General features: G+C 51.2%; 1 protein-coding gene across 1 annotated transcript; it reads right to left on the minus strand.

Annotated features, from left to right (window-relative positions):
- Positions 1-1,262: 1,262 nt before the first annotated feature.
- DUSP4 (dual specificity phosphatase 4) lies at positions 1,263-18,641 on the minus strand. The gene is made up of 4 exons (XM_033229888.1): positions 17,715-18,641; positions 8,180-8,325; positions 6,373-6,592; positions 1,263-5,499 (listed from the first exon to the last, which is right to left on the minus strand). The coding sequence occupies exons 1-4, from the start codon at positions 18,145-18,147 to the stop codon at positions 5,114-5,116; spliced, it is 1,185 nt and encodes a 394-aa protein (XP_033085779.1). The 5' UTR covers positions 18,148-18,641; the 3' UTR covers positions 1,263-5,113.
- Between the last annotated feature and the right edge of the window lie 364 nt (positions 18,642-19,005).

Consider the following 19,005-nt stretch of genomic DNA (forward strand, 5'->3'; position numbering starts at 1 on the left):
CTTCCTTGTCTCTCTGCTACTGGAGAACAGCGTGGCGAAATCAGGCTCTTAGGGATGAGTATCAGCCTTCTCCTCTCGCTTGCCTTGAAGAGTGTTCAGGGAGCAAACGGGTTCATGCCAGGTGCGGTGGCAAGGCTGAGGCAGGAGGATGGCTTGGGTTTAGTTCAAGACCAGCCTGGGCAACATCGGGAGACTATGTCTCTTAAAAAAAAAAAATACTGGGTGCGATGCCTCATACCTATAATCCCAGCACGTTAGGAGGCCGAGATGAGTGGATCACTTAAGGTCAGGAGTTCAAGATCAGCCTGGACAACATGGTGAAACCCCATTTCTACTAAAAATTAGCCAGGTGGAGGCCAGGCATGATGGCTCATGCCTCTAATCCCAGCACTTTGGGAGGCCGAGGCGGGTAGATCACCTGAGGGCGGGAGTTCAAGACCAGCCTGACCAACATGGAGAAACCCTATTTCTACTAAAAATACAAAATTAGTGAGATATGGTGATGCATGCCTGTAATCCCAGCTATTCTGGAGGCTGAGGCAGGAAAATCACTTGAACCGGGGATGTGGCGGTTGTGGTGAGTCGAGATCGTGCCATTGAACTCCGGTCTGGGCAACAAGAGTAAACTCCATCTCAAAAAGGCAAAAACCAAAAACAAAACATTAGCCAGGCAATAAAGGCATGTGCCTATAATCCTAGCTACTCAGGAGGCTGAGGCAGGAGAATTGCTTGAGCCTGGGAGGCAGATTGTGGTGAGTCGAGATTGTGCCACTGCACTCCAGTTTGGGTGACAGAGTGACACCCTATCTCAAAAAAAAAAAAAAAAAAAAAAGCCTGGTGTGATGGTGTGCACCCATAATACCAGCTACTTGGCAGGCTGAGGCAGGAGGATTGCTTGAGCCCAGGAGTTCAAGGTTGCAGTGAGCTACAATCGTGCCACTGCATTCCAGCCTGGGGGAGAGTGAGACCTTGTCTAAGAAAAAAAAAAAAAAGAAGAAGAAAAGGAAAGAGACACAGAGAGAAGGAAAGAGAAAGAAAGAAAGAAAGAGAGAGAGAGAGAGAAAAAAAGAAAGAAAAGAAAGGAAAAGAAGGAAAATGGGCTCCATAAAGAAAGAAAATAGAAAAGAGGAGAAACAAATGGACTCCATCTCCACTGTGCTGTTAAGTGGGCAAGGTTATTAATTGACCCAGCGATTCTTTCCTCCCCTTCCAAGTCGTAACAGCAGAACAGTTTTCAAGGAAAGGTTAAACCAAGCCAGAAGTGGTTGAAAATGTATTTATTTTTTTCAAATGATCTTTTTCAAGCAATAAATAAAACCAGACATATTGACTTCTAAAAAACAAAACCAAACAAAAAAAACCCCCTAAACTATATACATCCTACAGAAATACAGGCATATCAAATGTAGAAATGACATCACTCTGAAAGACGGGGCTATTTACACAAGTTACAAGAATTGCATTGCTGCCTTTAAGAAGCCTCCTCCTTGAATAATTCATAAACTCGAAGGGAGACAGGGTACTGGTGGGGAAGTGGGGTTCAAAGAGGAGACATCCTCCATCTTTATTGATGGCCAAGACAGTCTCAAGGAAAAACATCAATACCCAAACACTGTAGAGTCCCTTAACAAGGATCCACAGATCAGCTGGCTTTCAAAACGCCTGGAAGGGTGCTCCACTCAGGAACTCCCAAGAGAAACCATCTTGTCCCTCAGCCAGGCTGGGACTGGCGGTGAGGCCATGCTGAGCCAGTGGCAAACCCGTGGCTGTGGTTTCCATAAGACAATCTGGCTCTGTGCTGTCACACCCAGCCTCCAACAGCGCCTTGACATCCAGAAAGCATGGCAGCTTCCCAAGCTTGGATGTACAGGGACACCACCTGGGGAGCTACAAAACACACTGATGCCCGAGTCCCCCCTAGAATTGGTTGAACTGGTCTAGGAGAACCTGGCTATCAGAATTGTGAAAGTTCTCCAGGTAATTCCAACGTGGAACCATGGCTGTACTACAGGCTTGGTTGGTGGTCAATTCCCAATCCCCAGCCTCTTCCTGTCATGTTGGAGTCAACTATCCTATCTCCTTCTCTCCATCTTCCCAAGATTTAAAAACTTTTCTCATGGCTTCCCAAATTGGAAAACACTCTGGAATCCAGCATGGATGAGCAACCAAACAAAATGGCCTCGGGAGGGAATGATGGAGCTGGGACCTACCAGTCACCGGCTCACCTGCGCTTCAGCCTAATACTGCTCTGTGGGAAAACTTGGTCCATTTCCCCCAGGGTTCCTCCACACACACCCCTGGGCCAGACATTCTGGGAGGGAATGGGCAGCATTTCTCACTCTACAGAATACCCAGTGAACATCCTGTCTTTCATGGGTAATAGCAAAGTTGACAATCAATGAGTGTCAATGCTTTCCTGTCATTACAGGAACTTCCCGTCACCAGAATCCCTTCATGGGAGGGATGCATGCCTACTGAAACTCACTGACCTTTTGGACTTACCCTGCGGTGGTGTCTTCATCAGAGATATTGTAAGTCATCCAAAAGGCTTCTGATGAAAGAACAATTTTTTTAAAGTCCTTCTTTCTAATCAAGCCAATATCCTATTTTATTTCTAAGTTTTGGGACTCTTGTTATCAAGTACAAAGAAAATGGCTTTTAAGTAGCTGTTTTGACATTGTGATAGGCAGCTTGAATTGGGAGGAAAGATGTCGCTGGAGCTAGTCCTGAGTTCCGACTGTCCCCATGGCAGGAATCCAGTCTGGGAAAGCAGGACAGTTCTGGCAAATGTGTGCTCGTTCTATAATAATGGAATCTACTCTGCAGGTTATCATCCCTCCCCGCCCAAGCATCCCCTCCGTCCTGTCTCTCTGCTGCTGGGACCCAGGACTTTTTCAGCTGCAGAACCCACTGGACTTCCAGGAATCAAGGAAAAAGTGGGAATGTCCAACAGTGTTGTCTTTAAATGGTTCCATTGTCCGGGAACCCAACCCCTCTATGCTTCACCCTGAACTGTTATTTCCAGAGGAAGCAGGGAGCCTCTGGCTCTTCTAAAAATTGCCCATGGGAGCTCTGGCCTCGCCCACAGGCAGAGCTTGGCAAAGTCAGGACTAATGATGCCATCACAGGTTCATGGTCCATGGAAGGGAAGGTAACCAACCTGGTCCTGTGTAGGATGCCAGATGATAAACAGCATCCCAACGTGACGGTAACATTGACGCTTGACATTATTTATGGGTGAGCAAGAATGTTCATTAGATGTAGACTCTCAAACGGCTAAAAAAAAAAAAACAAACCATGCTCTCACTTCTAGACAAGTTTGCAATAACCTCTAATCTGGCACTCCATAACAAGACTGTTCCACAATACTACAAACAAAATAGCATGTAGCTTGTTCCCTCCTCCCTCCCCCCCAAACCCTCCCCACAGAAAATGTGTCTCCCTCCAAAGCCATTCCCAATGTAGAAAGGCCGAAGGATTCAAAATGGCACCCACGTGCCACGACAAGATTCAAAATGGCGCCTGCATGCCCATGATGCATGTCATGGGAGCCAGTGGCCAGCCGGCTCAGCAGCAGTCAGCCCCGACCCCACCCTGGCGCTTTGGTTTCCAGTTTGGGAAATTCATACCAATGGAATCCGATATAAGCAATCCACAATCAGTTCACTGATGCTCTCTTGCCCTTCCACACTTCCAGGAGACCTGAAATGTGGTGTCCATTCCCCTCTTAATTCAAGAGAGGGATTTAGCCTGCTCCAGCATAGTGATTTGAGAAAATATTCACTTAACTAGGAATTTAAAGAACACAAGAAATTGTTGGTATATTTCACTTCAGGTAACTGCCCAAAAATTAAAACCTCCAATTTATGCAAAAAAGAAAAGATGGTGCTTCAATTTACAAAAGGATTCATTTCAGGGTTATCTCTAGTTGTCTGGTTTCCCCAATGGCTGGCCTTGCCAAATGATTTGCTGTAGGAAAATTTGAACTGCACCCAATTTTCCAGGAGCACCTTAGTGTAATATGGCATTGATCACAGATGACAGACAAGTCTTAGGCAGGTTTATGCGAAAAATGCTCCAATCACCCAGTGATCATTGGAGAGAAAAAAGCTTGACTTATTGTGGTCTAAAATTGCTTCAGTGGCCTAGCTGGTGCCCAGGAACCAGCTTCAAAAGCAATTCACATTGGTCATGATGACAAACGCCTGCAGTCCCAGCTACTCAGGAGGCTGAGATGGGAGAATCTCTTGAGCCCAAGAGTTTGAGACCAGCCTGGGCAACATAGTGAGATCCTGTCTCTCTCTTTTTTTTAAAAAAGGCAATTCAAATCTAATCCTTTCCTTTCTTCCTCCTCCCACCCACCCTGCCTGCTTCTCAGTGGCAATAAATGCAAGTTGCTCATCATGTTACCTTGCACCTATCTACAAGACACTACTTACTTCCTGCTTTGACATCTGCATGCTACTGCGCTCAGCTGTTTGACATCAACATAAATATATTCTAAATCCACTGTCACTAGACTTCTTGTACTTACATACTCTGAAGGAAGTCTTAATAAATATTTTATTATTAAGCGTAAATATTCACCTGTTGGTGACTGAGAAATGAAAACCACACCCTTGAAGATTTCTTCTAAAAAACGAAATTCCTGTAACTACAACGACGACAACAAAGGGACAAGCACACAGAACCAGGCACTTCTGGGAAACTTGTCTTCCCATCCCTTTGCCCTCCCTTCCTCCCCCTTTAGTAAAGCTGGTTGGGCACGTTTGCGAGGATCTGTGGGTTTCATCACTTCAAGCCTTACTGCTTAAAAAAATGAGGTAAGAAATTTCTATCGGAAAAGTGAAACTGACACATAAACCAAACCAAGGTCTTCCCTGGCTGCTGCGGCAGCCGTTATTGCTCTAAGTTGGAGTGTTCTGTTTGCTTTTAATATGTATTCGGAGTCCTTATTGCCATTCTGGCTGGCCTCGTCGTGGGCCAAGGAGAAATGATGGGGAAGGAGCTTGGTCGCCTGCTCCCAGCTGCTCAGTCCCAACTTTCTGCCCGCATGCGTCCCGTCCTACCCTTGCTGGGAGCCAGCTCTGGTTCTGGGGCCCCCAGGGCAGCTCTAACAGCTGGGGGAGGTGGTGATGGGGCTGTGCAGGTAGGGCAGGCTGCTGGGGGCCGAGTGCACGCCCACCGAGACCGGAAAGCTGAAGACGAACTGCGAGGTGGGGGTGGCGGGGGTCTTGCCCCGCTCCCGCAGGGGTCCCGAGGGGCTGGCGGCCTCCGCGGCACAGGACGTGGCCAGCACCTGGGACTCGAACTGCAGCAGCTGCCCCATGAAGCTGAAGTTGGGCGAGATGATGCTGCGGCGCTGCTTAACGAACTCGAAGGCCTCCTCCAGCCTCACCCGCTTCTTCATCATCAGGTAGGCCAGGCAGATGGTGGCTGAGCGCGAGATGCCGGCCTGGCAGTGCACCAGCACGCGCCCGCGGCAGTCCTTCACGGCATCTGGGGACAGGGTTCAACAGGTTAGTGCACGTTTCTGCAGACCCCGGCCCCGACCAGGGGCACTGGCCAGCACCTGAGGGTGGGGGGCTCTGAAGGAAGGACTAGCCATGCTAGACCAAGGACTTAGGAGGAAGAAAACCCATGTGGGAGAGTCTCTAGAATGCCCCCCTTCCTGAGGTCTATTTTCTCGAATCACTATGCTGGAGCAGGTTAAATCCCATTATCCGTTCAAGGATTTCCATTTGCAGAAACAAAACAGTAGGGTCCAGGGTGGTGGCTCGAGCCTGTAATCCCAGCACTTTGGGAGGCCAAGGTGGGCGGATCACTTGAGCTCAGGAGTTCAAGACCAGCCTGGGCAATATGATGAAACTGTCTCTACAAAAATACAAAAATTAGCTGGGCGTGGTGGCACATTTGTAGTCCCAGCTACTCCAGAGGCGGAGGTAGGAGAATCACTTGCACCCGGGAGGCAGAGGCTGCAGTGAGCTGAGATGGCACCACTGCATTCCAGCCTGGGTGACAGGGCAAGGCTCTGTCTCAAAATAAATAAATAAATAGAAATAAAATAAAAACTGTGACTCAATGCTCCCTGTGTCTTCCTCCGCATCCAAAAACTCTTACCATCTAGGCACCGGAGCCACCCAAGGGGAAGGTGACTGGCTCTGCAAGCTAAGCCTGGGTGTAGGTCCATCTTCCCTCCTTCCCCCCAACCAAATATCCAACGTGCAAGCCTTCCTGGTGAGGAAGAGGGGGAATGGAGATCCTCAGATTCAGTGCCTCCCATGTCCACCCTCAACCCAGGCTTACAGGGGTTCCTTCTCATCGTTCCCACCAGCCCTTGGACCCAGGAACCTGAGAGCAGGGCCAGCCTACCGATGTACTCAATGGCTTCCATGAACCAGGAGCTGATGTCAGCCTTGTGATTATCTTCCACTGGGATGCATTTGTACTGATAGTGTCCTTCAAAGTGGTTTGGGCAGTCCGAGGAGACATTCAACAGAGCTGTGATGCCCAGGGTGTCCAGCATGTCTCTCCGGGCAGCATGGTAGGCACTGCCGAGGTAGAGGAAGGGAAGGATCTCCACAGGACCCCCCTGCACAGAAAGGGAAACAAACGCCCCCAAACGACATGAGGGTAAGGTGCCTGGCACAGGGAGTGGAGGCTTGTCTAAGAAGAGCTATCCTTTCCAGGCCCGGGGAGAATGCCTGCTAGCCTGGTCCTCCCAGGCTCCCCCTGTAGCCTCCTGGAGCTCCTGGAAGGGTGATGGGCCCAGTGGGACTTCCCCAGCCTTTGCTCTCTACTTGTGGGCAGGGAGACCAGAGCAGGAAAAGTCTTGTGGGACTCTTCTGCAGCCCACCTCCCCCATGGCAAAGAAGCGGCAGGACAATGCTGGCCTTACGGCACCATCTGTGACACTGAGTTTATATCTGCTAATCATCAAGCCACTTGCTTTGTGGTTTAGATACTTATTTGGTTGGATATGTATTCACTGGGCATATCAAAAACAGGTGTGCAGTGGCTCATGCCTGTAATCCCAGCACTTTAGGAGGCTGAGGTGGGAGGATCATGTGAGCCAGGAGTTCAAGACCAACATGGGCAACACAGTGAGACCTCGTCTCTACAAAAAATGAACCTGGCATGACGGTGCACATCTGTAATCCCAGCTGCTTGGGAGGCTGAAATGGGAGGATCATTTGAGCCCAGGAGTCTGAAGCTGCAGTGAGCTATGATTGCGCCACAGGACTCAAGTCTGGGTAACAGAGTGAGACTCTGTCTCTAAAAATAAATAAATAAGCCGATGCCTTCTTGGCCACACAGACAAGAGAAAGGATCTTGGTAAAATGAGGCAACGGTGGCTTAAATTCAGCACATGAGATGTGCGCAGCAGAGTCCATCTAACTGAAAGGGCTGGAGGGTGGCACGCTTGTAAGAAACACAGTGGCTCAAGCAGGTTTTCTTGGAGGGAGGGTGGGTGACCATCTGTGTCCATTTGGCTGATACATGGGGGCAACCTGCCTGTCGGGGACTGAGATGTATTTCATGGCCTGCTACTTCAAAGGAGGATGACCTCAGCTTCCCATACTGTAGGTCCCCCAGGGCTTCTGGAGGCCTCCTCACTTGTCCACACACCACGCCAGAGGTCAAGCCAGGGAGTCATGTCTTTAGACTGTTTTCTTAGGAGGATATTTAGAGAGGGAAAGGAAAGATTTCCAAGGAGTAAATGGGCCCTACCAAACATCCCACCCCAATACTCAGGGTTCACCACATTCTCCCCAAATTGAGGTATAACATTCAAAGACTTAAAAAAATCTCAGGATTGGATGTGGTGGCTCACCCCTGTGATCCCGACAGTTTGGGAGGCCAAAGCAGGAGGATCACTTGAGGCCAGGAGTTCAAGACCAGCCTGGGCAACAAAGCAAGACTCCCCGTCTCTACCAAAAAACTTTTTAAATTAGCCAGGCATGGTAGCATCACCTATAGTCCCAGCTACCAGGGAGGATCCCTTGAACCCAGGAGTTCGAGGCTGCAGTGAGCTATGATCACACCACTGCACTCCTGGTGACAGAGCAAGAATGTCTCAAAAGCAAAGACAACACCTTCGGAATTCTGAAAAGAAGGCATCCCTTGGCCCCTAGGCTGCCCCTGCCCCCCACTTCCAAGCCCTGACCCCCGAGTCTACCTGGTCGTGTAGTGGGGTCCCGCAGGAGCTGCAGCCCAGGTCCAAGGGCTCTGTGGCACTGGGAGGAACCGGGGGTGGGATGGCTGCCAGGGCCTTGGTTTTAGAACAGAATTCTGGGTACTCGGAAGAAAACCTCTCATAGCCGCCTGTAAAGGAGAAAGCTCAGGTTAATGGGGTCACTAAGAAGTCAGAATGAACTCAACTCCTACAGACTCAGGCGGGCTGCTTGGAAAGGCAGAGGCTGGAGTGCACCCCATTGGCCACTGGGTGGCGCTGTGGACCTAGAGAATGGCCATGGAGCAGTTTCCAGAGATGCAGAGGACACACTCGCCAGGACTGCAGCAAAGCTGGAAGGATAAGCTTTATGGACAAGACCTGGGTTAGAGAGGAAGACATACAAAGGAAGACGTGCAGGGGGATGTGCAGAAGGGACTCTGCGGAGTAGCTCCTCAGGGCAATGACAAAACAGAGAAGGGAAGGTCACGCTGGGATTCCAAGGACACTAAGCACCTGTAGAGCCACCTGCCACCCCCGATTCCAGCCCTTCCTCGGGGGAGGTTCCCCAATGTGAGAAAGAAGGAAAAAAAATGACCCTGGCACACACTCTTCTGGATCTCAGTAAGGGAGCAGATGCCCATTCCACGTCCTCATGAACAGCTGTTCTGTCACCAAGAGTCCAGAACAAGAGAAAATGGGCTGAAATCTAAATAAATCCCTCATGCTACATGCAGGTTTGGGGCAAGGGAGGATTTCCTGACCTGAGAGTGGGTAAGCCCTGGAATGGTTATCTGTGGGGTCATCTTCCAGAGAAGGGAGATCTTTTAAATAAAAAAAGAAGAAGAAGATAAATGGCCAGCTGAGCTGGGATAGGGTGGGTGCTCCTATTCAGGAGGGGTGGAGGCGGGTGGGATTCAGGGAGAGGCCACAGGGAGGCCTTCCAAAAAGACAACCTTTCAAGCCCTATCTCTGGCTTTCTTGTGATCTCTGGGACTTCCTTTTGCGGCCAACTTCCAATTCACAGTGCTATCAATGTATGGCCCTGCTTTTATTTTTATTTTGCAGTTTCTGTAGGGCCAGAAATGGATTTGATTGATTCAGCAGGGCCTGTGCATTGGAGAACCGCCATTCCAACAGACCCATTCAACTGACTCCAATGACAAGTTGGCCGACGGTCCCGGATGTCGCTTACCTTTGCGATCTTCATGACAGTGACATAGGACCTCTGTGCCCTAGGGCCATTCATAGAAATTTTCCAATGTGCAGACATGTGATGGTGAGTCAGTCACTTGCCCCAAATCCCAACCCTAAAGACTGCTTCCTACTGAGAGGAAGGAAACGGTTCTCTACCACATCATAAGGCTTATAGAAACAGGGTGTACATTTTTTCCTCTCTGACCGGAGGCTTCTCTATTCCCCTCCTCTCCCTCCCTCAGGATATAAATGGATCTCTCTCTGGTCACAGGCCCTCGTTCCTGCTGAGTCACAGTGACCAGCCTCCCTGGATGGAAAACCTGCTGGCAGGGCTGGTACCGCCAGCCTCGGTCATGCTGGTGGCCTCAGCAGCCACCTCATCACAGAAGCACCCCCTCCCTCCCACCATAAACCCCTTTCCTTATTCGGCTGCCATCACTGCTGCCCAAAATGCAGTAATTAGAGGATGGGGAAAGAGGAAGGAAGAATCTGTCTGCAGCTGAAGTCCCTCAGGGGCCTCAGTGATGGGACACTTTGGTCCATGCTCCCTTTCGGAGAAAGTGGAAGGGAAACCCATTCATTAACAGTGGTTCAGCACTTGTATCCCAAGCCATCACTTGTTACTCTATATACTTCTCTAGGATTTGCAAAAATTCTAATTACATGATCCTTTTGTGTCTATTACATAATCCGAGCTATTAAAACACATTTTTAAACGACATGTTAGACACAGGTGGTGTCCTGCAAAAACTCACCACCAAGACAGACAAGCTGTCGCCTGCACTTGAAAGTGAATGGTTGGGTGGCCCAGGAGTGCCAGGGCAGGCCCCGTGGTCACAGAGCAGAGCGGCCTTCAGGGCTGGAGAAGCAGGAAGAGCCCAGAGCAGCTGAGAGGATGTTGTCCCCATTGCTGAGGGTATGGAACAGGGCACTGGAGTGAAGTTCTGGAAAGGGCACAGGCTGCTATGAGATTGCACCCCACTCGGAGCATTTACCAGCTGTGCAGCCCGGGCCTCCTGAACCTCTCAGAGCCTCTTCCTTGTCTGTAAGAGGTGATGAAAGTCCCCTGCACAGAGGCCTTTGAGGACTGGTTCCAACAGCCAGGGTCGGTGCCTTGCATCAGGGAGACAGACTAGGAAGTTTTCCCTTCTCAGTGCCTACATGGAGGGGTGCCCTTGGGTACCCTCAGCAGAGATCCTCAAAGGCCAAAGAGGAGCCAGGGGACGGGGTAATGCTGGTAAGGTACTGCACATGTGACAGCCTGCTCTCCCAGAAACCTGTCTCCTGGTTTCGGGAGACCTCCAGACCTCATAGTGAAGAAAGAGGAAAGGGTTCCATCTTCTCTCCCAGGCATGCCCATTGCTGCCACTCAGCAGAACCCTTGTCAGGGACCTGGAGCCAGCTGCTGGCCACGGAGTGGTGTGGGAGGCAGGGAGTGCCCACGTGACCCATTAGGTGGGAAACAGGTTAGATCTGGCCTGAGGGGGCTGTTTGACATCTCCCCCAGGCTGATCACAACTGTCTGGAAAAGGCACCATTAGAAGGCAGCAGAAAAATGATTACAGGAAAGTCAGTTTCCTCTGGGGAGTTTTAAAGAACAAGCAAAAAGGAACAAGGTGAAGAAGCAAATTCACTCAAGGAGCAGGAGCACTGGAAGGTTCTCGTCCCTGACAATGGTCGCCAGCTTTTGGGGTCTGTGGCTGGTTGTCACAAGATGCTACACTAAAGGGAGTTCCTTCTGGTGGGCCCTGGGCTGCACTCAGGCCAGCACTCATGGGTGAGAACGATATGCTCTGGGTTGGTGGAGCCCTGAGGACACAGTGAAGGTGATGCGGGAGGATGCATGCAAGTTAGCATTTATCCATCGGTGGAAGAAGCTGCTCAAGTCCACCTCCCACAGGGCCAAGACCCAGTAAGTCATCTCTGGGTGTCAATCTATGCCACCTCTGCCTTCCATCCCTTCCTGGTGGGCCCTTCTCCAGGGGGCAGTGCCTGCAGTTTTCATCAAGTGAAGACAGACTTTTCATGCAAAGACAGAACTGATCGAAATAGGGAACTGCTGATATTTCACCAAACTCTGCTTCTATTCATCGCTTTCCTAATCCAGGCTGTCATTAAGGAGTCATGACCCACATTTTTAAAACTGAATACAATAGAATAGGAATTAGGAGGATGTATTACCCTTAAAGAGGATATCATTTCATGGAACATTTTTTCAGATGTGCATGTATCCCTCTCCTGGGTCATGATATAAATTAAAATGCATTTCTTACTGTGGGCGGGGTCAAAAGATTATTCTAAGGCTACTTCCACTTAGTCCCTCCTATCCATCCCCAAATCCATGCAAGTACCATAGCCACAGCTCTTTTAAGAGCTAGATTTAGACCACCAAGTTTTATCCCAAAAAAATCATGACAGTGAAAGCTTATTTTCATTGTCTACAAAGGGGCAGGGCTCCATCCCGTGCCCCTAGCAGGTGTGCAAGGAGAAGTGGAGACAGATCCAGGTGTAAGTCCAACTCGAGTTGTGGAACTTGGACAAGTATGTTCCCTCCTCAACTCTGGTTTTTCCCACTCTCAAAATGTAAAAATTTATTATTATAATGACCTTTAAGTTCCAGTATCCTGTACTTCTAAATATCCAGGATCTACTTATTTGCGGGTCAGTTTTGCCAGCTCTGAAGCAGCAGGTGCCTAAATTCTGCATTTCTATCTTCTGAGTAATTTCATTATCAGATGTGCCATTCTGAATGAATGAATTCTGTTTTTCCTATGTCCTTTGAAGGTATGAAATGAATGTATTGAACGTATCTGTGTCCTACTGAATGTAATTCCATAACAGGTTTCTTACTAATTTCAACCTGTTTTTCCCATGTTCTTATTCAAGAATATATTTTCTATTCCTAAATCTCTCATTTTATCACCTTTATTTTATAATTTTAAAGTCTGGAAGAAAAAAAGAGTGTGATTTTCATCAGACTTACTTGAAGAATAACTCCATCTACATTTCAACTCCGCCGTGCCTCCTCCTCCTCACATCCTCATACAGGAAGGCAATTTTCAAAGTTTAGTGGAAATGAGGACCCCTCATCAGAAGCTCTCCCCCACACTCCCCCATTCCTTGCAGGAGTAGGAGATAATGTATGTAAAAGTACTTTAAAAAGGGCAGATTGATGTAGCTCTGATAATATCACCATAATAGCACTGTTAATGGGATTTGTGATGGGGAAGACTGTCCTTTGGTGATGACTACGGTCATGGATCTTTTTTTTCCCCCAGACAGGGTCTGTCACTGTCACTCAATCGCCCAGGCTGCAGTGCAGTGGCACGATCATGGCTCACTGTAGCCTTTACTTCCCTGGGCTCAAGCAATCTCCTTGCTTCAGCCTTCTGAGTAGCTGAAGACTATAGGCACATGCCACCTCACCCGGCTAATTTTTATATTTTTTTGTAGAGACCAAGTTTGCCACGTTGCCCTGGCCTTAAGTGATCTGCCTGCCTCCGTCTCTCAAAGTGCTAGTCTTGCAGGCGTGAGCCACCATGCCCGGCCTTGATCATGGATCTTAACGTGGCTGCCACTTTTTCCCCATTACGCCCCCAACACTCAGAATAGTGCCAGATCCCAGGCAGGGCTCATGGCCTTGCTCTTGCCAGAAAAGTCATGCTCTTGCAAGAAAGTCTGGGGTTGTTTGAAGGCCATTTGCCTTTGGGAACTCTCCTTTAGGTGAGTGTTGACTTAGTAAGCACCGATGTAAATGTTGAGCTGTATTTAAAATCCAACTAAGTGAACTTCTCACCTTGAGTCTCTGAACACAGACACCTGGACCTTCCCTGCCAGCTGGCTGACACCTAACGCCATGCTGGGGGCTCGAACTGGTTTGCAGTCTCTCCCAGTCCTCCTGGGCGATCCTGCTATATTCAGCAAACTGCCTTCTGTTGGAGTGAACTTTTCTTCCTGTCGTGCTTCCTCTTTGTTAGCTGGGAACCGCCTCCCGGTAAGGAAATCTGCTATCTGGTTTCAGATGTTCTGATTTTTTTTCAAGTAATTTCTTGGTTCAGTAAAGTGGCCACCTTTTCTCTCTCCCTGTTTTTCTGAGCAGCCCATTTTTGTGGGTGGAGCCCACCTCGCCTATAAGCACCTAGGATAAGCCCAAGGAAATTGTGATGGTCTAAAGGGTCAAATTTCACTTTCAATTTTCACCTACATCTGTCTTGAGTTACTTTTGTTAGTTGGAGACATCCAATGTAAATGCCGTCCAAGGAAGTGAGTTCGCTTCATTGTAATTATTTAACGAATTACAACCTGGGTTAAAAATTACCTGCAAGGCCTAGCACTTAGACTTCCAATCCTTGGCTGTCATGGGCATTGTATTACATTTGCAAGCAGAAAAGCTACCGTATTTGCAATCAGAAAGGCTATTATATTTGGAAGCAGAAAAGCTAGTCACTTTCCCTTTAGGTAGAAAAGGTATGCGATATTGACATTCCCCAGAGCTGTGCTGTTTGATGCCACTGCCCTCCTGGGGAACTGAAGACAGAGATAGCAATGGTGGGGGTAGACAGAGAAAAAACAGAAAAATGTCACCAGAGTTTCCAGAGCTGTTAAGTGTGCCCCTCTTCCCCCACATTCATCATTGGCCTTAGTGACTGTTTTCTACAGAAAGGGTAAATATCAGGGACTGTATGGTCAGGCCCTGGGCTATTGGAGGCTATCGGGTACTATAGGGTGAGTGGAAGGAGAAACTGAAATATCTAGATGATCTTCCCCATTTCTCAGACAGCTCCAGGACAGCTTTCAAATAAGAACTGACAAAGGCTGAGGGAAGTTTTGGGTAGGTGGAAAGGAAGGCAATGTTTTGATACCTGAAATCTTTTTGCATAACAGACTGTTTTGTTATTTGGAGTTATTAAAGGCAAAGAATAGGGCAAGAAAAAGCTCTTTTTGTCCTTCTCCAATGACCAGGGGAGTCTCAAACTCGAATCTAAGGATTTATGAATGAGAGAGAAAGGGATTTCAAGAAGTGTATTGTGATAAAATCTGAAAAACTAAAATTTCCAAACTGACCCTAAAAATGCCTTACAGGATTTTAAATTAAATGAGTTTTTAAAAAGTTACCTCACTGGAAATCCTTTACTAGCAAAGATAGAAAACATTAGATTTTTCGTTATTGCTTTTAGCAAAAGTCGGGTAATCAAGGAAATGTTAAGGCTAGGCTGTACTTTACTGATATTAAGCGAAGTTTACCTCCTGCCACCTGCATGGAGTAACCAATTCAACGTGAAGTAACCCCTCAACGTGGCAGAAATAGAAAAACTAAATTTTAAAATACAATTAATTAGGACAATTAGATAGCTTTGGCTGGGAATGCTACTATCACTTCTGAAAATATTCTGTTGCTTTTACTGCTTCCCCTAACCCCTCCAAGAATGGCAGACACCAACCCTCAGGCCTTCCACTGGCTTCCTGTCCTGCTCTACAGACATGCACAAGCACACACGAAATCAGACATACATAAATTCCCTCACTGGAAAATAAAATGAACAACTCCAGTAGGAAACAAATTCTCCAACCCTTCATCAATTAAGGCATTTACCAAAGATAATCTAAGGAGCTTTTTCTTCCTTTGCTTCTCAAAATTCCTCTTTAGGTCTCTGCCCCAGAGCCCTCTCCCGGGAAACCACATTTGATCCACTGCACTGGCTTCCAGGCACGGAAGGGAGGTGTATCTGGAGACCTGGGAGACACCTTGATTTCCTTCCCAGTCCCTTCCCGCAGAGCTGTGGGAGCAGATACTGACTTTTTCCTTCTGACCTCTCTAGGGATGCTTTCCATTAGAGAGCAAACAGGAAGAAGAGGAACTGGGTTAAAGATGGCCTCTGCTGAACACATATGTCAAAATCAGCTAAGCTAAACTGAATAGGGCCCAATTAACCTCAAAGATGTTCATCACCACTACAGAGCAAGCTGAAAATTCCCCCACCTCTCAATTTTAAGTGCTTGCTTCCAAGGGTAGGCTCCCTTTGCTTGTGAAGTAGAAGCTGAACTTCTGGTTACAGGGGGCAGGGGAGGAGGCGCTATTCCAGAAGAGACCGAAGCTAATCTGTGGCCCAGGCCTGCACACCTCCATCTGCAAGGATGTCCACCTGGAGATGCAGAAGATGATCCTCCCTGCCCGCATCGGGGCCGACTATGAGAGGCAGTGCAGGCTCCAGGAGGAAACAGCCCTTTAAAATACTTCTCTTCCGTTGGCCAGGCACCTCACCACACACCGGACGGCTGTCATTTTACCTATGACAGGCCTAAGAGGCCTATCCCACACAGTCACTAGCCTCGCCCAGAATCTCCAGGGCTCTGGAATCCGTCTGGCTGAGGAAACAGAGGAAGTTGGGGAGGGGGACTCTCAACGGGATTCACGAGGGACCGGGAAATGCCGCGCGCCCTGGGAATAAACCTAAAAAAAAAATCCCTCTTTACCAGGGAGCGGGGCCTAAGTGGCTGCAACCCCGGAAGCCCAAGGGACGAGGTCCAGGAGATGCCGTTCTAAGGCGGTCCCCTCGGGATTTCTTCCAGGAAGGAAACCAAAACACAACAAAACAAACCCAGACTCCACGTGGGGCTGGAGCCCAGCCCCAGCCCTCCTGTGTTCTCGCGGGTCCTGGGTTTGGAGGCCAGGGAAGGAAGGCGCGCCCGCGCTCTCCATCGGGGGGACTCGAGGGCAGCGCCGTGCAGGGAACATCCCGGCCAGCCCTGGCCACTCGAGGGGACTTGCGTCCCAGAGTAATTGCCCTCATCTCTCCCTCCGGCGCCGACAAGCTCAAACAATGGCGCAGACGCCCACCCTGGTGGCCTAATCAGGACCTGGCCCCGCTCAGCGGTCAGGCCTTCCGGGACAAGCCCCTTCCTGGCACTTTCTCTTGGAGCGCTTTGGGGAGAAGGGAGGGGGACTGGGTGCAATTGGAGGGGCAAAAGACGGCCCCCGCGGAAAAAGAAAGAAAAATCAGCAAAATCGCCTTAGTAGTTCAACCAAAGGTCACCAGCAGCCTTTCCCCAGCAGCTGACAGGTCAAACGGGCAGGAAACAACTGCGGAGAACAAAGCCCCCCGCTGTTCGGCAGGGGCGAACCCGGCTCCTCAGCACTGAGCAATTTTGTTGTGTTTTTTGGAGGGGAGAGGTTTCCGCCCCCCTCCAGCTCCCTTCCTCCCTGGTGGACAGGTCGGAAGAGGAGCGGAAAGGAAAGGAGGGAGGCGGCGAAGGCGCCTGCAGGGGGAGGAGCGGCTCTTTGATGGGTTGTGGGGGGGTCCGAAATGCCTCCCGGGCTCGGAAGCGCAGACCCTACCCGCACGAAAGAATGCGTGGAATGCGGCAGCGGGAGGCGGGGGGCGCAGCGCGGCAGAGAGCGCCCGGACCCCACGCGCCCTGCCGGCTCCCTAGCCCGAGGGCCGCGGACCCACCCGGCCCTGCAGGTGTGGCGGGCCCCCGTTCCCTCCAGGGACTCGGACGGCACGCGATTTTGCCGGGATGTCTGACTACAAATGTGACAAGGCAGCCCCGCCGTCAAGAGTTTCGCCAGGGCTCGCTAATATCCGGCACGCGCCGCCATCAGATAGTAGAAAATCCGAGCTGAACAAAAGGTGGTCATTCTCCGCTGCCCGGATTTGCAGGAGCTAGAGGACCGGTTCCGCCCGGCTTCCCCCAGATACCCAGTCCTCCAGCCTCCCGCTCCTAGAGCCTGGATCTAGCCCGGGACGGGAATTGGCCATCTTCCAAGCTAAGCTCGGAGTTGGGCAGCGGGAACGCAGATACAGATCGCGCTATACAGTGTGTGCAACCCAATCTCCTTTCTGCATTTGCCAGGGTCTTGTTTTCAGTGAAACTGGCAGGGCCAATTGTACCTCGGCGCCCAACCCTCTTCACCCTTTTCCCCACCTCTTTTGATTCTCCAGGTCCGGCTCAGTGCAGGGCCCTGGCAAGCCAAATCAACAGGCCTGTCTTGTCCCCACGCGCCCCGTGGTACTTGGGAACTATTCCCGGGACTCAAGATGGGCCGCGCAGAGTCGCCGCTTCATCCTCGAGGCCAGGACCGTTAGTGTCAATAAACGAGGCCTCGCTAGGACGGTGCGGAACTGCAGGTGAGCGGGGAAACCCGTCCGCACTGTCCCTGAGAACTTGAAGCTCTCACTTGCACAGAAACCTTGCAAACCCGTACACACCGACACACAAAAGGGCGCGCGGGGATCCCCGCAACCACGAATCACGCCGGGGACTCCTTCCCGTGCCAATAAGGTGCAGGCCGCCAGGACCCCCTCCATCTCCCCTCCAGCTAGCGCCCAGAGCCCGCGTTTACCTTTGAGCAGGCAGATGTCAGTGCGCTCGGCGTTGCGGCGCAGTGCCTGCACCACCAGCGACACGGTGCTATCCTCACGGAGGCTCTCGGCGCGCGGGCTGCGCTCGTCGTAGACGATGACCGCCGAGTAGAGACCGGAGCGCAAGCGGGCACGCACCTCCTCCTCCGCGGGCAGAATCTGCTCCAGGCTCACTGAGCCCTTAGCTCGCCGCCGCACGATGGTGTTGCAGCGCACGTTGACCGAGCCTCGGATGTAGCCCGCGCTGTGCGCCAGGAACGGTCTGCAGTCCAACAGCAGGCACTTGCCGCCGCTCGGCAGCCCCAGGGCGCCGTGGCTGCCGCTGCCGCCCGCGCCGCCGCCGTTCTCGTCCCGGTTCATCAGCCTTTTGAGCACGCTGCAGTCCATCTCCCGCAGCTCCTCCATCGTCACCATGGTCGCCGGGAACCGAGGCGGCTGGGCGCGGGAGGAAGAAAAGGGCACCCGGGCCGCCTAGGCTGCAGGAAGAGGCGGGCGAGAGCTAAGAAGGGACGCCCGCAGAAGTGACCCCAAACTTGCTCCTCAGGGGCTCCCGCGGGCGAGCCTCTTCTCCCCTGTCCCCTTCCTCCTGCAGCCTCGCGGTCACATAGCAGTTGGAGCGGCCTGGGTGCCCAGCCGGGCGGCGCGCAGCGCGGAGGGGAAGGCGGCGGTGGAGGAGAGTGTGTTTACGGGAGAGGACCGCGGACTCTCTTCGGCGGCTGCCTCCCGTGTATTTTTGCCAGTCGCGCGGCTCCTGTCGCCACTGGCGCAGGCGCTGCCGCTCCCCACGCTCCCCCGGCGCTCCGCGCACTACCCCAGCCAGAGTTTCCTCCTCGGCTTAGAGATTTATTAATGCTCCTCCGCGCTCCCGGGGGAGGGGGCGCTAGGTACTACCCCGCCAGGCCCCGCCCCGTTCCATTCCGGGCCCCGCGCCCTCGCCCGCCCCCCGCGCTGATTCCCCGCCCCCTCCGGGCCCCTCCTCCCACCCCCTCGCCAGAGCTTGAATGGAGCGCGGCCGCTGGTTCCTGGTCACGGGAACTCGACGTCACAAAGAGCGGAGTAAACAGGACGCCGGGTGCTCGCCGCCAGGCCCATTCATAAAACCGAGGCCGAGAGGAAGAGGGAGGCGGCCTCCGACCCACCGCAAGCGGCAGTCAGCGCCCGGACTTTGTGAATGGAGCGCGCGGCCCCTTTCGCTGTCTGCCCGCTGGCCCAGGCTGCGCCGCGTCTCCAACCCGACACTGGCACCTGTGCCGCCGCTGCACCCCGCCGCTA

The sequence above is a fragment of the Trachypithecus francoisi genome, unplaced genomic scaffold, assembly GCF_009764315.1.
Source record: "Trachypithecus francoisi isolate TF-2019V2 unplaced genomic scaffold, Tfra_2.0 Contig01440, whole genome shotgun sequence".
Lineage (NCBI taxonomy): Eukaryota > Metazoa > Chordata > Mammalia > Primates > Cercopithecidae > Trachypithecus > Trachypithecus francoisi.

Bases quoted from the DNA above. Each gene is read 5' to 3' on its own strand.
- DUSP4 (XM_033229888.1), bottom strand. From the start codon at position 18,147: ATGGTGACGATGGAGGAGCTGCGGGAGATGGACTGCAGCGTGCTCAAA. The intron at 8,326-17,714 runs GTAAACGCGGGC...TCTCCTTTACAG, and splicing joins TGACATCTGCCTGCTCAAAG to GCGGCTATGAGAGGTTTTCT. The intron at 5,500-6,372 runs GTAGGCTGGCCC...CCCTGTCCCCAG, and splicing joins GGAAGCCATTGAGTACATCG to ATGCCGTGAAGGACTGCCGC.